The following is a 17,008-nucleotide window of genomic DNA, read 5'->3' on the forward strand; positions in this document are numbered from 1 at the left end:
TTTTCAGATACAATCTAGACGCTGGGCAGATGGAAAGAAAAAGAACATCCTTGCAAGCACCTGCTAGAGCTGAGCAGACTGATTTGAATAATGATAGCATTGATACCACCACTGATATTGGTATCAGATCAATACTAGCGCAGTGGGATCAATACTTTGTTTCTGTCCTCTAAGTTCAGTATGCAGCCCACTGACGTGTGTTAAACAAAACATGTTTTCTTCTTAGAAATAAAGAAATATCCTTCAAACATGCATAATGAAAAATCACTGAACCTTTTTGTGTTGACTGTCAATTTTATTTTATTTTTAGCATATAGCACATTTAAAGAACAGAGGTTGAGCCAAGTACTTTAGAGACAGGCACATTCACATCTTCAGAAGACATGAAAAGCTTTTGTCCTGTTAACTAATTGTAGTGGAGAGCAGAAATCACAGTGATTTAGCGGCTAGTGAAATGTGTTCAGAATTTGCAAATCATGACACAATGCTTGCCTCTACAAAAGCTGCCTTTATTCTGGCCCTGTATCGGATCAATACCAAAATCTGCAGTATCAAACAGCCCTACCATCTACACAGACAAACGTGCTGACACAAAACTAGCCAAGAGCCTGGAGAGATGATGAAGCTGAGTGCAAGCTGACCCCAGTACAGCAGCCAGACCCTGATCTACAAAGGGCGACAAAAGCTATATTTCATATTCAGTGACACTGAACACATTAGTGTTTGGTCCCCATCTATAAATTTCCTTCACTACACATCTTACTAGTCTTAGCTAACATGGAAATTAATTACTACTGGTGTGTCTGGCAGGTGACATCACTATAATAGTTCTGCTTATATTACATGTAATATAATACAAGATGGTTAAATTTGTTCTAGCAACAGTTAATTATTGCCTGACTTTGAATTTTAAATGTTTCATTTTGGGAAGGAAAACCTATTGAGTGATGGCAGGAAACAGGCTTAAGCTATCCATTCATTCCCCCTATAGTGGATGTACTGCTGCAAAATCAATAATCAATATGTGCACATTTATTATTTGTTAATGAGAACATATTGAGTATTCATTACCACTTACAGCATTGATATTTTTGCAGTGTTTCTCACAGTCCTCCCATGTAGGGTCTGAAAATACTAGGCCCCTTGTGAAAAGTGGGGAAAAAATGACATTTTCAATTCGAGGCAGTCACTTGCCCCTTTTATTCCCACACAGGTACATACAAACTCAACAGTACACCCAGGCACACTGTGCCACTACATTGAAGGTAAAACTCTTTTGCTAATCTAGCAATCCTGCTGCTCAGTTGCCTGTTTTGCTGCCATAGCACTAGTTACATACTCACTGCAAAATACTTCAAATTGAGTCTTTTTTTTTTTATTTTTGCAAACCCTCGAGGTTTCAACTTAACTGACTCTGACTTCAGTTGCCTCGAGAGAAACCAAAAGCCTGCTTGAGCTTGGAGTGCTGACGCCGTGTCACAAAGCGAAGCCTTTTCCTTACGTGTTGCCGTTTTTGCATAATGTTCAAGGTTTGTGATGTTTGTTGATGCAAAATGCAGAATGCGAGCAAGAAAATGAAAGGCCTTCAAGACAACGGGCAAACAAAAAGCCAGTTGCACCAAGACACATTTTTTCCTCAAGGGATCTTGTGGACCAAATTTGTATTTCACATTTAAAAAATTCAGTCAAAACCAACGCCTCCAACACATTCTGACCCTCTAATTATATTAAGAAAAACACACACTTTCCACTCAGTTTTGAATATCTAATTAACAAGTCTTTGCCCTGCCCACGCTCAGGCATTATGCATCTTTAGACAAACACGCAACTAAATCATTACACCTGTTTATTCATAATTTCCTGTGTCATCGCTGTCACTTGGCTAACCCTTCATTAATGTGACAAAGGATTAAAAGATTTTAATGCAATTCTATGCCGAGTCCCTCATAAATTTTAGCGCCCCCTCATCCTTTAATTACATCTGACAAGTGCGACATATTTGCATACCATAACCTTGCAGTCTCGCTTGGTCTAGGTCAGGCCTTGTTTTCTCTCCAAACACTGCTGCCAGTTAAATTATAATAAGTTAAAATATGAGTCGCCACCTTGAAGCACTTCAGTCATCCCTATCGTCTTTTCCACAGTCAAATCAAGCACGGTGGCCATTATTAGTCTAAATAATAGGCCCTGTTCTGAAATGTTTCCATTCTGATTAGGTGCCTCGAGCACTGATGATAACAGACGAAAAAGACTCGATTTATCTCAGGCAAAGCCAATCATTTCATAAGAATGATTGGGCCAAATGCAGTTAGCGTGGCAGGTAGAAGAAGCTCTGAGAAATCCTTTACAGCAGAAAGACATCAGTTCGGATATTGTTATTTGGAGCGACTTACTTTGATTCAGTAATTGGCTCATAAATAAGTTAAAGAAAATGAGAAAATCCCTCTTTCTGTTTCTCCTCCTCACTCAAGTCGAGTGTGTTTGCTTGTGCGCTCATCTGTGCTGACTAAACCAAAGTCTCAGGTGCTGTTGTGAACCGCTGACCTCTCTTGTCCATTCATATTTCTGGATGCCTGCTTAGGCAAGCTCAGTGTATTTGAATGCAAGTTCGGAGAGGCACCTGAAAGCTGCTATTAGCTTTAATGTCAACACAACTTGAGCACCGGCTTTATGGGCTGACAAATGCGAAGGGGAAAAAAACGTGGAAGTCACATTATTGACTGGAGGTGCAAAACGTTAAACTGACTTTTATAAAGCCAGTACCTCCCTCAGCTCCAAATCCCGTGATCTCCGTGAGCTCTGCGCAGGCAAAGAGTCCAGACGTATCCGTGGGGTTTGTGTGTTCCCACTGGAGTCATCTTAAGAATTAAGTGGCTTGGTCTTTTAGTATTCCTTCATGACCTAACTCAATCAAATCCTCCTCCTCTCCCTCTCTCTTTCTCGCTTGTCTGTGTCGCTAAAGTAAAAAAAAAACAAAAAAAACCCTCTGTCTCGTGTCTGATAGCGAAAGGTCTCTATAGACACTCAAACACGCAGGACACACACATACACACACGGAAATCTCAGAGGCTATAGAAAGTAAACAGGATTAACTGGCTATCCCTCACTCCACTGTAAACGGCCTGTAATGGCACCACTGCTTCTAAATCCCTCCACCTACCCCCCAACCCCCACTCCCGCTGCCTCCCTTTTCTATTAAACATGGAGGTTAATCCTCAGCCCCCCTTGTCCCTCGCGCCGTAGCCCAGGATAAGCTGTCAGAGCTGGGCTGCTGATACTCAGCACTGCTCCAACAGCCACACAGCCTGGACAGAGCATATGAGTGCATCTTTGTCTGTGTGTGTGTTGAGCATCTGTGTGCGCGTTTTCATTCGCCCAGACTTACATGCATGCATGCAGGCTTGTGCATGTTAAGTGTTTTTAAGTGCATACCACCATATATCAGTGTGTTCGCATGTCTGAATGTGGCTCTTTCTTTCTTTCTTTCTTGCTTTTTTTATTTATTGCCAAATTCAATTTGCCTCTCTCTCTTCTTTTTACACAACCCAATCTCCACTGGAGTAAAAAGCTAACTCTGGAGCACCCTAAAGCAACAAAGTGCACTCAGCACCAGCAGCAACAGCTCCTGACTGAGAGCCATTGACACAAAAACACTAACCCACACACCTTCTGGTCCTGTGCACTGGGTCTAAATGGCAGCACTGGGGGCTGACTGATGAATCACTAATGACTACCACACTCTTCACAGATGTCACAAATGTAAAAAAAAGTCAATGTGTTTTCTTTTTTTTTTTATTTCCCCCCTCTCCTGGCCCTCTATCAGTCAACTCGGTCGACCTGCTTGCTGTGTGGCGAGGGGAAAGTCAATACTGTACGGCTGGAAGAGGAGTCGCAGGAACCAGAAACAGTGGCCGGAATGACCCGTTCGGCTTATGGGTCAAAGCTATTGTGTTTTCCATATTACGGGGAGTTAATGTTTCCCTGGGGTCTGAAATGGCTTCCAGACCCCTGTGAAGTAATTCAAGCTCTGAGGTACAAAAATAATGAATAACTGCAGTTCCTTACCTGAAGGCCATCCCCTTATTTTGACCCTCTTTACAGTTAATAGAAGGGAAAAATAGAACAGAAGGGAATAATAATACTAATAAATCCTAAAGCAGGACACGGAAATCTTGAGGCTTACAAACCAGCTGATTATCTCAGGTTTACGCAATTTACTGAGTCCTTCCTTTAAAACAGGGAGGTCATCTAAAAGTTGCGACGCCAGTCAGTGTCACTACTGTCAACTTGGCTTATCCATGTTTGCGTTGGATTAAATGACTTGATCCGTCTCAGGAAACGTTCAAGGCAGCTGTCACTTGCACGGCTTCATCCAAGGTTGGGGATAACAAGAAACAGAAGTGAATGTGACTGTGACAGGAGTTTTTCAATGCCGTGTCTGCACTGGCAACTAGATGCTACCCAACAGTGGGATTCTTGTAACTATGCTGTTAAGAAGACTAAAAATGCATTCAGCTTAAATAAACTCAATTAGATGTTCTCATTTCTCAGTTTTCAATGAGTACGGCAACCATGAAACCCTTTATTTCCTCCCTTCTTTTTCCTTGAGACTGAAGCATTTATAATATGCTGCAACTCACTACAATATTCTGCCTCTAACTTAATTTTTCTTTAGAGCAATGGCATCAGAGGCACATTTGGTATGCGGTAATATTTGCTATAAAAAAGGGGTGTAACATTAGCCAGGGGGATGTATAAGAAACTTACCTCCAATATTCATACTCTTTTAACTGTATTTGTTTCTTTTTGGTGCGACCAGGTAGGGGTACTGATGAATTCCAATTTTTTTTTGTTCCCAATGTTTGATCTTCTTCTGCTGACAAAAGCTATGCTAAGTACAGTACGGATTTTTCAGAGCTTTTTTGTGGGAAACACTGACCTGCCATTGCTGTAAACAGTAAAGCAGATGGCCTGGCAGCTAAACAATGAGCTGATAGAAATGCATTTTAGAAAAAAAGAAAAAAAGCAAAGGGTAAATGCACGGCATCGGTGAGCACAATATAGAAGCAATGCGTTATGCCGAACAGGGCCACATAAGTGCACGGCTCTTTATCTCTGCAATGCTGGTTGTTAATGCATTACAGGTGAGTGCAGAAAACATCCACTTTCCATCTCTCTGGCCCTCTCTCTCTCCCTAAGCTGCCTGCGAGCCGAGACCAGACTACCTTTTCTGTTTGGTTGAACATTTCCTCCACCCTCCAAATCCTCTGTTCCTTACAATCACTTTCCATTTCTGTGACACACACAGTTATTCTCCAGCGCTTACTAGAGAACTAACCATTAAAAGAGAGAATCACAAAAGAGATTTTAATGTGTGACAAAAATGTACCCAAACCTCATCTCCTTTTGTTCCTTTGAATATTTTAAGCAACCGGTCTTCTCGTGGGCTTTGAGTACAAGTAATCAGAGAGGCAAATTAAGAGCCAAAGCCAAGGGGGAGCATTTTGTGACCACAGTGTAGGGGTCAGAGCTGCAGCATAAAGTGAGAATGAAAACTGGAAATGTTAACAAGGTGAACAGGGGTAAAAAAGAAGTGACAAGGGGGGGGGGTCTTACAAGAGATTCGCAGGTAAAAAAAAAAACAGCTAAAAGGAATAAGGGAAGCAAGAAAATGGGTAAAAATAATGAATTAGAGGTAAGGTGTAAAATAAATGGGGTGATAGTGTGAGGTGTTACACAGTGAGAGAATTAGGGTCCTTTGGGTGGATCTACGAGGAAGGTGATCGGGTATTTAGATGACCATTAGAGCAGGAGAACAGGTCAGTGAATCAGAATGTGCATTACCATTAACTGCTAAAAAGCCCTCTTTTGTCACGTCAAACACACACTGTGAGCCACGTGAACTATTTATAGAGGAACACGTTATGTGCTCCAGGCAAAAAAAAAAAAAAAGTCACACAGAGACACAATAAAATCTCTTCCTTCCTCCCGTCGCCTCGCCTCTCTCACATCACACGGGACTGAAAGAGTCCGACCTTCATCAAGTTTAAGCTCAAAAACAAACAAACAAAAATAAACCCCAAACTTGCATAATGGGAAGAATGACAGCCAGTCAACATATAATTAGACAAACACACAGTGATCAAAATAGCCATTTATACAGTACTGTGTCACAGTTTTAAAACTGACAGTCCCACTCAGGCTGCGCTCATTGTTATGAAGTAAGACATCTCACATAAAGCTCTGCTAGTCATGCCAGCCTCACCCATCCATATCCTTCTGTTAACTCAATAAATGACTTAAGAGACGTAGTTCTCGGTGATATGTCTGACGGGGATAGTGGCTGGAGTCTGCGTACAGAAAATCAGCTCACTGACCTGCGCTCCCTCTCCTCCTGGTAGTAGTTGCCTCGTTAACACCCCAAAGTCCCACAGAGTACATCAGGCTTTGCATAGGTGACTCACCGGGTCTTTAGCTTGCTGCGCTAACACGGCGTAGGTGGATATTCTGCTGCACAGGCATTTGGTATGGACAGCGGTTGACGCGAGCGTTTGGCAGCCTTCTGTGCCCCAGTTTTCTGCGCCAGCTTCCCTGGAGGTGGAGAGAAGGGTGGGGTGGGGAGGGGTTGGTAGAGAGGGTGTGGGGAGGTGGCACATGGGACATAGACAGTGACTGTGAGACACATAAAAATAAAACTGTCACATGACTACACATGGATACAGGAGGTGAGAAAAAAAAAAGCCCAACAACTTGTGAAAAGGGGACAGAAAGTTTTAACGGACTCGTTCCTCCCCGTCGAGCTCCCCGAGCTCAGCCATTCACGGCATATACGTTTAACATTCAGCGATCGGCACTCGGGCACCGCCATGCTCTTTTACTCCTTTACAGCATCACTCCACTTGTCCTTCTCCGTGTTCAGCAACCTAAACACTTTCTTTCACGTCTTTGTTCATCCTTTTTTTTTCTTTTTCCCTTTTATCTATCCCATCTCCCTTTACATGGAAGAATGCCCTTAGAGTCTGGGGGAAAAATGAAAAGGATTGCATCGGCAAAAAGTTAACAAAAACCAGTGAGGCCTAAATGGTGTATGGGGCTTATGTGGAACTAAATGGTCAATTGCTTTGACACCTAACACATTACTGCAAAGGAAGCAAGCGGCCAGAATCTCGTACAATAGAACCTTGAACGCTTTATTGCTTGGGATCTTTACCGTCTTTTTTGGCCACCCGTTGCCTCCCTCCTTCCCACCCTTTCACTTTTCTATAAAAGCTCCCAACGGAAGGTCGAGTGTGGAGGTCAATCAATAAGAAGTGAACTAATTACCCTGAGAGTTCACACTGCACATTAACCTTACGATTAACCCTGGATATACTTTTATTTCAGTTGCCAGAGACAGGTGAAAGCCATAGAGATGTTCTAATGGGGTCAAGAAGGCCAGCTTCATGAGTTACGGCAAAAGAAGGAGCAAGTAATGTGTCAGTGAGAAATATTTTTGTTTCTTTTTCTCCTCTGTCCCTTTCTCTGTGTTTTGAAGCGGGTGTGGCAACGTCCAGGATTTAAAGTAGAAACATCAGAGCTGATGACAGTTAGAGTGGGTTCAGTTTCATTGTTAATCCAGTCCGATCAGGCCGCAGGCAAATAGTCGCGATAAAGCAGATTAAGTGAGTATAAAACTTTTAGAAATGTCACCTCAAGATTTGAAACAGCATGAATGTTTGCTAAACTTTCATCTTTTGTCATGAATATTTTAGGTTATAGTAAAATACTTCGCAGGCTATATTCAATGTAGCATGCAAATATATGGAGTAGGTGTATAGGATTTTTTTTTCTTTAACCAAAGCCTCAAAAACCTTTTGCACAGATATCTGACAAACTGTACTTTCCAAAGTACAGCCTTTTGTTGTAGCATGTAGGCACAACAATCTGACCACAAGAGACTCGGTTTGATTTCAAGCAGCAGTGGCCTGCTTGAAAAAGAAAAAAAAAATCAATTATTTGAAGCTAAAGACAACTCCTGTTACTGTGGTAATAGTTGCCGGTTTCAAAACAAGGATCTTTAGCAGGGGAAGAAGGGGATCTATGTGAGAACAAATGCTTCCCAGCAGGGATTTTGGGTGATGAAAACGTACCTAGCGACTCATCTTTGTGAAAGAAAACACTCTGTACTTGATATCTTTATCACGGTAACAAATAAATTTCCACCAATTTAGAAACCAATTTAAAATGTCCATTTTTTGAAAATCATTTTGTTAGTTAGCAAACAACACAAACTTTGTGCTGCTCATTTTGTTCTATACACATTTATGGAGTGGGAGGAAAGATAAAATACAACTGGAGAGGTATATGCTGTTCTTTCTCTTCTGCTTTAGTGAAGAACTTAATTACCTCATTCCAAAGTAATGGCATTGAGTACCCTCAGCAGTGGATGGAGAGAAAATTTAATAAAGCGTTGGCTGTTTCAGGACATCTATTTATTAGGATTTATATATACAGCCTATTTATTTGAAAGTTATTAAATATGCAGAAATCTATAGTTTAGAATGAAATTATTATCCCCTTGTGAAACTTAAAGTTTTGTAAACATTTCCCCATGTTTTTTAATATAACATTATTTCTACTTGCAGACAATAACAGAATTATTGTCGATGGGTCAATGTTATCATCCTCCTGAAAAACTGACCTTTTATTGAGCCGTAGCACAAACCACTGCTGCAATAGTGTGCGTTATCTTTGTAATGCTCTAAGCTTGTAAAATCAAGTTAAATGAAGTTAAAACTTTTTCCACATAGTACAAAAACTTAAGCAAGGGTTTGAGCTGCCACTTGAGAAAAAACTAAATTAATCAGTATAGACTTAATAAAAACAATTGTTGATGCTCACAAAGCAGGAGACGGATAAACAAAGTTATCAGAGTGTTTCAAGAACTGTAGTGAGAAGTATCATCAAGAAGTTGAAAGAGAGCCACACAGTGTAGAACAAGCCGGGCAGAGGTAGGAAACAAATCACAGACTCTGAAAAGAAAACTAGTGAGATGTGTCCAAAAACAACAGAACTACCAAGACACGCGGAAATGACTTAGTCAAGCTGGGAACTGCGGTCTCAAAAAAGACCATCAGTAGGACCGTGAACAGGACTGGACTTTGAAGTCTCAGACCAGGAAAAACGCCACTTCAAGCCAGAGTGAAGGATGCCGAGTACAAGCTGAAGAAGGATCATGCAAACTGGAAGCACATCCTTTGTTCAGATGAGAATAAACTAGACTAAACTACTGCCTGTGCTGGAGAAAGAGGGAAGAGGTGTAAAACCCAAAACAGAACAGCGTCTCTACAGTGAAACACGGTGGTGGTAGTATTATGTTGTGGGGACGCTTCAGTGCGTCTTGAAGTGGGAATCTGGTCAAGGTGGAAGGAATCGGAAATGTGAAGATTCTGAAAGTAAACCTCCAGTAGTCGGCAGCAAACCTGAGTCTGAGTTGTTGCTTTGTCTTCCAACACGACAACAACCTTGATGAACTACCTCCAGAAGGCCAAAGAGAATGTTACTGACTGGCTTAGGCAAAGCCCTGACTTGAATCAGTGACAATGTGTGGGCTGAACTGAAGGCCATGACATCCGGAGGAGCATGAGAGAGCAAATGACTGCAGGCTGTTATCCAGCAAAAAGGATACACAACTGACTATTAGGCCTCACAGGGACTGATTTTGACTCTTGTAGTTTTTTGTTTTTGTGACATACTTTTTTTGTCTATGTGCAAAGTATCAAAAAGCTAAGATGTTTGGAAAAGTCCTTGCTCTCTTTAACAGCACTTGGGAAATGCTTTGACTGTAAAATCTCTATATCTTTAACAATTAAAAATTTAAATGAGAGGAAGCTTGGCTGACAGCTTCACTTCAATAAGATTAACAAGCTGTTTTGATTAGTTTTGTCTTTATGGTATCTTAGCTTTTTATCCAACCTTTGGGGAAATAACAGAAGGATAGCTTTCAAAGAGGAATTCAACGATACTCCTCTGTGATGCCCGCTTAACACAGCTCTGTTGCACAAAACTCTGGATTTGAGAGCATAAATGAATGAAATAAACAAACACGCTGAATGGTTTCTGGTTCAAGTTAAGAAAACTTTACTGTTGCTTTTACACCCGTCCATCAAAAAAAAAGCAAACAGACAGTTAAAAAGTTACATGCTCTGCTTGCCACTTACATCACGTTAACTGCAGATCAGTAAAAAATACCACTCAAGACTATTTCTGCTCTGACAGGCCACTTATATATGATCAGTTTGACTGTAAATGACAAGAGTGTATCAACATTAACCCTCAAAAGTATGTCTGAACATGAAGGACTGCAAACAGGATCATAAACCAGACACATGCACACACACATACACTGACACTCAAATCAAAATGTCACTAATAAGATGTGAGTACAATCCCCTGATGATCATCATCTGCACTATGACACTTCAAAGACTAAGGATCAGAAAAAGAGTTACAGCAGTGAAGCTTAGAGACAGCTTGACAGGTATCAACATGGTGCAGGGCTTTGTGTGTTTTTGTGTGTGTTTGAGAGAGCGACAGATAGAGGAAGATTTAAAAAAAGACAAGGCGGGAGAGCAAAAGAATGGCAAGGATGAGGAAATATGTGTGTGGTATTTTTGCTGCTTTGGCTTGTGTATACGTCATTTATTTTACCGACCACTGTAGCTGAATAAGGCCCAGTCACAGAGGCCTAGATGGTCTAACTGGTCATGAGGTAAAAATGAGCATTCCCTGGCTGGTTGCTAGTGCTTGCTGGAGAGAAAATGATCGCTAAAGCTCCAATCACACAGACCTACAGTAACCCCCTAGCAACCACCTGTTTGTGGGGGGAAAACGTGTGCTTCTCAACCAGTCAGCAAAAAAATTGAAGATACTCCTTGTGACGGCTTTGTTCACTATGAAAGTGTTGGATTTGTCTACAAGCACGGGCCAGCTACTCTCCGAGCTGTCCTGCCCTAAACAGCCTCCCACTGGTGTCTCGTCACACCCCTGAGCAAATATATATTTTTGCCTCTGCTCTTTGTCTGACTTTCTGTTTATCCTGCTGTTTGCCATGTTGTGTCCTGCCTCATTCTTACATATTCCCCTGAGTTTTGGTTTGTCCTTTTATTATTATTATCATTTTTTTTGTTGGCTTTATCCTGCTTTTCCCTGCAGTGTCCTTTGGTCACAGTCTTTGTAAGTTTATTAAAATATATTTGGTTTATTTTATCTTGCATTGGAATCCTGATATTTGCAAGAAAACAACGGAAAAACATTTCTTAATAGGCAAACGTCCATCTGAAACCCATTTCTGACATTTCACTAATTACCATGGTTATACATCCCACAACAATGACTAGCTGACCACTTTTACAGATCTAATTTGTTGAGGAACTATATTTTTGAACTCTAAAAGGTTGCACTACGTGTTGGGAAATTATGCTAACACACAAATCGACATTTTTTTCATAGTCATATGTGCTGGTTAGCTTATATATGACCTCCCAAATGATGTCCAGTTAAGTACTTCCAAACGGCTTTGCTCACATAAGTACAGGGACGTGAAGTGTTACATGTTTTTAATGGTTAATTTATACATGGACATGAAAGCCTTTAATTTACTGCTCCAAACATTCAGACTGCATGCAATAAATAAAGACACACACACAGACACACACGGTATTCTACACTAGTCTCAGCAGAGAGGAAGTTGGCGTAATGAGAAACTATCTGACAGCACACAGCAGGGAGGGATCGCTAAAGATAACACCACACACACGCACACACACACACACAAACACACACCGGCACACAAATACACATTATCTGTGACCTCTTTGTTTTGTCTGCTGAGTTTCAAGCTTAATTGACTGCTAACCTTCATCTACCATAGCTATACTCCACTGTTGGTTTTTTGTGCCTTTCAGCAGAAAGTCAGCTTTGACTTTTATTTGGTTTTATGTCGCACACAAAGTTGGCACAAACCCTGAATGCTGGCATTGTAGATCCACTACAGCTACGGCTTCACAACACTGCTGTGACTCCCACTGGGCTCATAACAGTGTTAGATTATCAGTTAGGATCAGAGGGTGAGAAAAGATTAAAAGGACGCAGCTTTTGTGATTTTGTGGGATGAATAAAGTATTCTGATACTTTTGTTATAGCCTTTGAATGGACCAGGAACTGCTGACAGCTCTTCTTATCATGGAAAACAGGTACCAGATGTACAAACAGGTCTCTATATTAGTACAGTTGGTAGATAGGCTATGGAATCCAAATGTATACTGCAAAGAGCTCCACCTGGCATTATAAGAAAAAACTACAAGATGTGTAAATATACATAAAATCAACCTGCTTTCTAGAATTGCTGTAACCGACACATCTGCTCTTTGGTCTTGACAAAGTTTTATTAAATGAATGCTAGAGTTGGTGATAACCCTCCATGCTCAGTGGGGATTACACAGTTTACACACACATTAAACAAGAGTTTGTAACTCGACAATGTGCTCATTGAGGGCTGCTGCTGCAAGGCACTGCGCTGCTTTGCATTGCAATAAATATAACCATTAGTATCCTAACATTTAACATGTGCACTTTATCTTTAGCTGCCTTAAAGGGTTACATAAGAATCAGAACTGCAGCTGATAGGGATCTTATCATTTTGAAGGTGATTTACTGTATTGGACAAACTGAAATTTTGACCTGTGATAGTGTCAGATTGCAAGGTTAAGAGATCACCAATGGAATTACTCTTAATCCTGTCAGAAATGCTTACAAATATGAATTATATCACTGAGCTCGGACATTTCTCTCAAAAATGTGTATGTCTGCACAAGATGTTGATTAGTAGCACTGTTGTTACCAGATAAGCAAAAATGTTGACCTGCCAGTGGCAGAAACCTATTAAAATGCTTCCCATTTTGCTTCCTAATTGCTGGTAGAATGTTTTTGTGGCTGTTAAGAAAAAAATAGGAAAAATACTTTCCGAACAACAGCGTAAATTGACCTTTTATGTCTACTGAGAATAAATTGGCACCAAATCTTGCCTGAAAGGGCAGTGCTATGAAAGCCAATTGCCCCCTGTTAAGCAGCAAACAAAGGTTAAACATGCTTTGAATGACTAAAACTGAATGGCTTGATGAAGGGATTTCAGCTGTATGAAAGTGTAGTGATGTATTGCCAGCACCTTTATAGTCATATTAAAAAAAAAAAATACAGGACATGGACTTTTTCCCAATGAACCAAACTTTGTTGAAAAGCTGATAAACAAAACCTAAAACTGACATTTTGCCATAATTTTTAGAACTTCTCTGAATCCATAAAACTAAAAACTGTTTTTCTAGATAAGATAGGGGGAACCAGTCCTTTTTAAACCTCCGGCATCTTGGATCTAGTATTCTCTTTCAAACTGTGTGGTGTCAAGCTCTAATGAGATCTCTCAAGGTCTGAGAAAAAAAAAACATGATTTGAATGCCTAAGACTAGGACAAAGGTTTCTAAATGAAATCTCCAGGTTATTTGAAATACATGATTCCACTTCGCGGAAAAGTTTGTCCAGGGTTAGATGCACCAGCAAATACAGCCCAAATGCAAACTGATGCAAGAGCACTTCCATTCAATGGTGTGTTTATTTATATCATTTAAGACAAGAGGTAGCATACATTTGGCATTAGAGATATGCCTTTACTATGAAAACACCTACAAGAAGCTGTTTCTGCTAACTTTTAAGGTCAAGAGCTTATCTTTGTTTCTACGGGAAAAAAACTACATGTACTGGTATGTTTAAATAACTGTAGGTCATGCTTTAACATTTCACCTTCAGCTTTTATTCATAAGAGACCCAAATATCCCAAATATGTCTCTTCAACCACCAGCGTGCTAAAGGTACAGAACAAAATGCACATTGGGTCTTTATAGACAGGCTGCGCTTTTACAGTAGATGTAAGCAATTTTAGCCGCTTTAATCCACTTATCTGAATCAGTTGGTACCATTCAATATATAGTCATAGCTAAGCATTTAAACCAGTTTTACACGAGAAAATGTTGTTCTACACAGCTGTCAGTGATTTAATAAGGATTAACATTATCAGTTAATTTCAGCTGCTGGCAAATGCTGTCAAAACGATTTAGGAGATGTATGCAAAAAATAGTTTAGTCCATTTTAAGTTCATTGCTCGACTTCCCGGGACTCATTTTGGTGTTGTCAAATGTTTGCAAAAAATCTTTTCCTGTGTTCTTCAATGGTCAGAAATGCAGCGAAGCAAAGGAGGAAAACAATAAAAATGTGGAAGCGGAATAGGCAAACAGCAATAAAGCGCAAAGAGGTGAATAAAGCATTGGGGAATGACAGAATTATTTCACGCATAGATGGAAATCAGTAGCACGAGAATCACAGAAAGTTTTGTCCTCATTACAGAAAAGAATTCTCTGAAGTCAAATTGCTATAAAGTCTTTAGACGACTGCAGGACCAGGTATAATGTCCACTGCATGAAATTGTGAAGACAGTGAGCAAATTGCCACAGACAGTGTGTAACCCAGTGCTGTAAAGCTTTTTGAAGAGAAGAGAGAGTAAAGTCATTGTCTATGGCAGAGGGAGAGCTGGTGATAGACAGTGGAAACAGAGAGCTAATGAGTCATAGGCAGAAGGACCAGTGTGAAGGGGAGGGTTTGCTGTACTATCAAAGAATTGTGAGTATTATGGAAGTAAATGACCTCAAGAAGGAAATGATTCAGATATACCACTGTGTTCAGATTCATCAGCGTACATGTGAATCAGTGGTATCATATCGCAATGATAAAAACTTATGATAACAACTTATGATAACAACTGAAGTATGTACTTATTGCTCACTTGTGAATTTATATAGTAATATTTTTTCCATCAGTATCTATACTATATACTGATCTGTACTATGTACAGAAGAAGACTGTACATAGTGCATTTTGTTTTGATAATCTCAGGTTATTTTAACTACTACTAATATAGTTTACACTGTATTAGTGTAAACTACACTGCATTTTTCATATAGTATGTTTTTCCTTATTTTGTATTAGCATTTACACATATAAATAATGTGATTAACTGACATATTACAGTCAAACTAACTGCTCAGTTACACTAGAGTAGAAAATAAGACAGAAACCATGTTAGAGATATCAAGAAGTAGCCTGGTGAGTGCATGAAACTTTTCTAAATAGATGAAATAAGATCTCTCAGACAGACTGACAAAAAGTCTGTGTCGATGACCACAAGACATCTGCACTGCTCTTCAAAACAAGGAACTTGACTCAGCTGATTGCCAACTGGTTGCATTCTGATCGGTTCCCAACCAACATCGCACACACCGCTTTCTTATTCGTATTACAAAGTGAAGTGTGAGCACTGCATGTAATGCTGCAAAAGATATGACAATCCACAGTAGTAAAACAAACAGAGAAAAGGTTGTAGTTAATTAAAGTATTGAATTTAGCTGCTACAGTATCAAGGATGAGATATGTGCACGATATCATCTTTCAAAAGCTAACAAATATTTGTTGAGATGGCTGTTTGGGTAATATGTTTGCACTGGATCTGCTTTTATGCACTGTGTATTTTTACCTTCTTCTTTTAGGGTTTTTTTTGTGAGGTTTCCTGACATTTTTGTACTGCTCTTATTTCTGCATTTGTGACTCCTGTCTGTGAAATGTGTTACATAAATACATTTTTCTTGCTTTCACACTTGTGGCGTACGTGAGGAAAAACAGAAGCCATCTGTTTTTATTGTTGCCCTGTATGAGGTGCACCCTGATTCCAAAGAGACAACATACTAAGCAAGATTACTAAACTCTGCGGGCAGTGGCGACATGTCATGGATTCAAAATGTTTAATCACATTGTGATTATCTGCTTGTACTTTATAAGAGAACACAAGGGTCATCCTGGTGTCACAGCTTTCTGTTGCCATGTTAAATCCAACGGGTTGGATTTTAATCCGGTCAAGACATTTTTAAATGTTACTCCTTCCTCTTACTGAATTTCCTGATGCTCCAGCTGTTTAAATGTGAAACTAAAGTTTTTTTTATTTACTGCTTAATTTTTATTCTTCAAATGTAATTTGCAAATGCAATTTATGTTATTGTATGTCCGTGTCATTGTGTGTAAGATGCACTAAATAGTATTTGTTTGGCCAACATGTTTGAGGGAACTCTTCAGGTAAAAATACAATATCAAGTGTTATGTTATAGCATTTATATTGTTTAGATATTTGTGGGGCCATATTTAGAATCTTTTTTAGTTATTGTTGAGTCAATATCTGCTATAGCATGTCATGCTGCTGTAACCTACTATTACTGCTACAACAACATGTACTACAACAGTAATGAGAATTACAGGAAACTTTTCGAAAACACAGGAACAAAGCAGAAAAATTAATAAAACAATTTAGCACAATGGCATTAAATTTGAGTTACTGAAAGCACGTGGAGCTAAATAAGGTAACATGCATGTGTATTCTATTACCTACTTGTGATTACATCTTTCATTCATAATTGGGCGGGTTAGGGGTTTTCTTTCTTTTTTAATGTGTTGTTTCATTATGGATTTTTTTCTGACTGATTAAAATGTTGTATTTATTTTTTAAACAACCAAAGAATAAGATCAACAGCAGTAGTACCGTAAAGTTTTCTTTTAACAAAACTTTTTAAACTGCGCTGTTTATCTGAATATAATACTGCATGGTATATACTGCTAGGGATCTAGTCGGAACCAAGGTTGAATCCAGTGGTGAAAACAGGAAAACAAATGTGTAGAAGAGATTATCTTTTCTGATAGACATTACTTCTGTGGCTACCAGGGAGCCAGACAGCACATTTACCAGGCGGGGAGTAAATCCTCGCCTCTTACTATATAGCTCGAAAGCACTGACACAAATCTTCACATGACTCAAATCATCTCTGCTTCCTCAACGCTACATACCACCTACTGTGAAGGATTGAGTAGTACACATTTGTTG

At 39.7% G+C, this 17,008-nt stretch overlaps 1 protein-coding gene across 22 annotated transcripts in view; it reads right to left on the minus strand.

Annotated features, from left to right (window-relative positions):
- Window positions 1-17,008, minus strand: part of adgrb2 (adhesion G protein-coupled receptor B2) — a 252,436-nt gene that overhangs the window by 55,097 nt on the left and 180,331 nt on the right. For all 22 annotated transcript variants that reach the window (XR_006055069.1, XR_006055070.1, XR_006055071.1 and 19 more), the window contains one exon: window positions 6,465-6,591. Coding sequence is in view for 19 of the 22 variants with exons in the window: in XM_014338041.2 (XP_014193527.1) it covers window positions 6,465-6,591 (127 nt within the window). In the remaining 3 variants the exon portion in view is untranslated. The remainder of the gene's footprint in view (window positions 1-6,464; window positions 6,592-17,008) is intronic.

The sequence above is a fragment of the Haplochromis burtoni genome, unplaced genomic scaffold (genome assembly GCF_018398535.1).
Source record: "Haplochromis burtoni strain Fernald_Lab_line unplaced genomic scaffold, NCSU_Asbu1 Contig_208, whole genome shotgun sequence".
NCBI lineage: Eukaryota > Metazoa > Chordata > Actinopteri > Cichliformes > Cichlidae > Haplochromis > Haplochromis burtoni.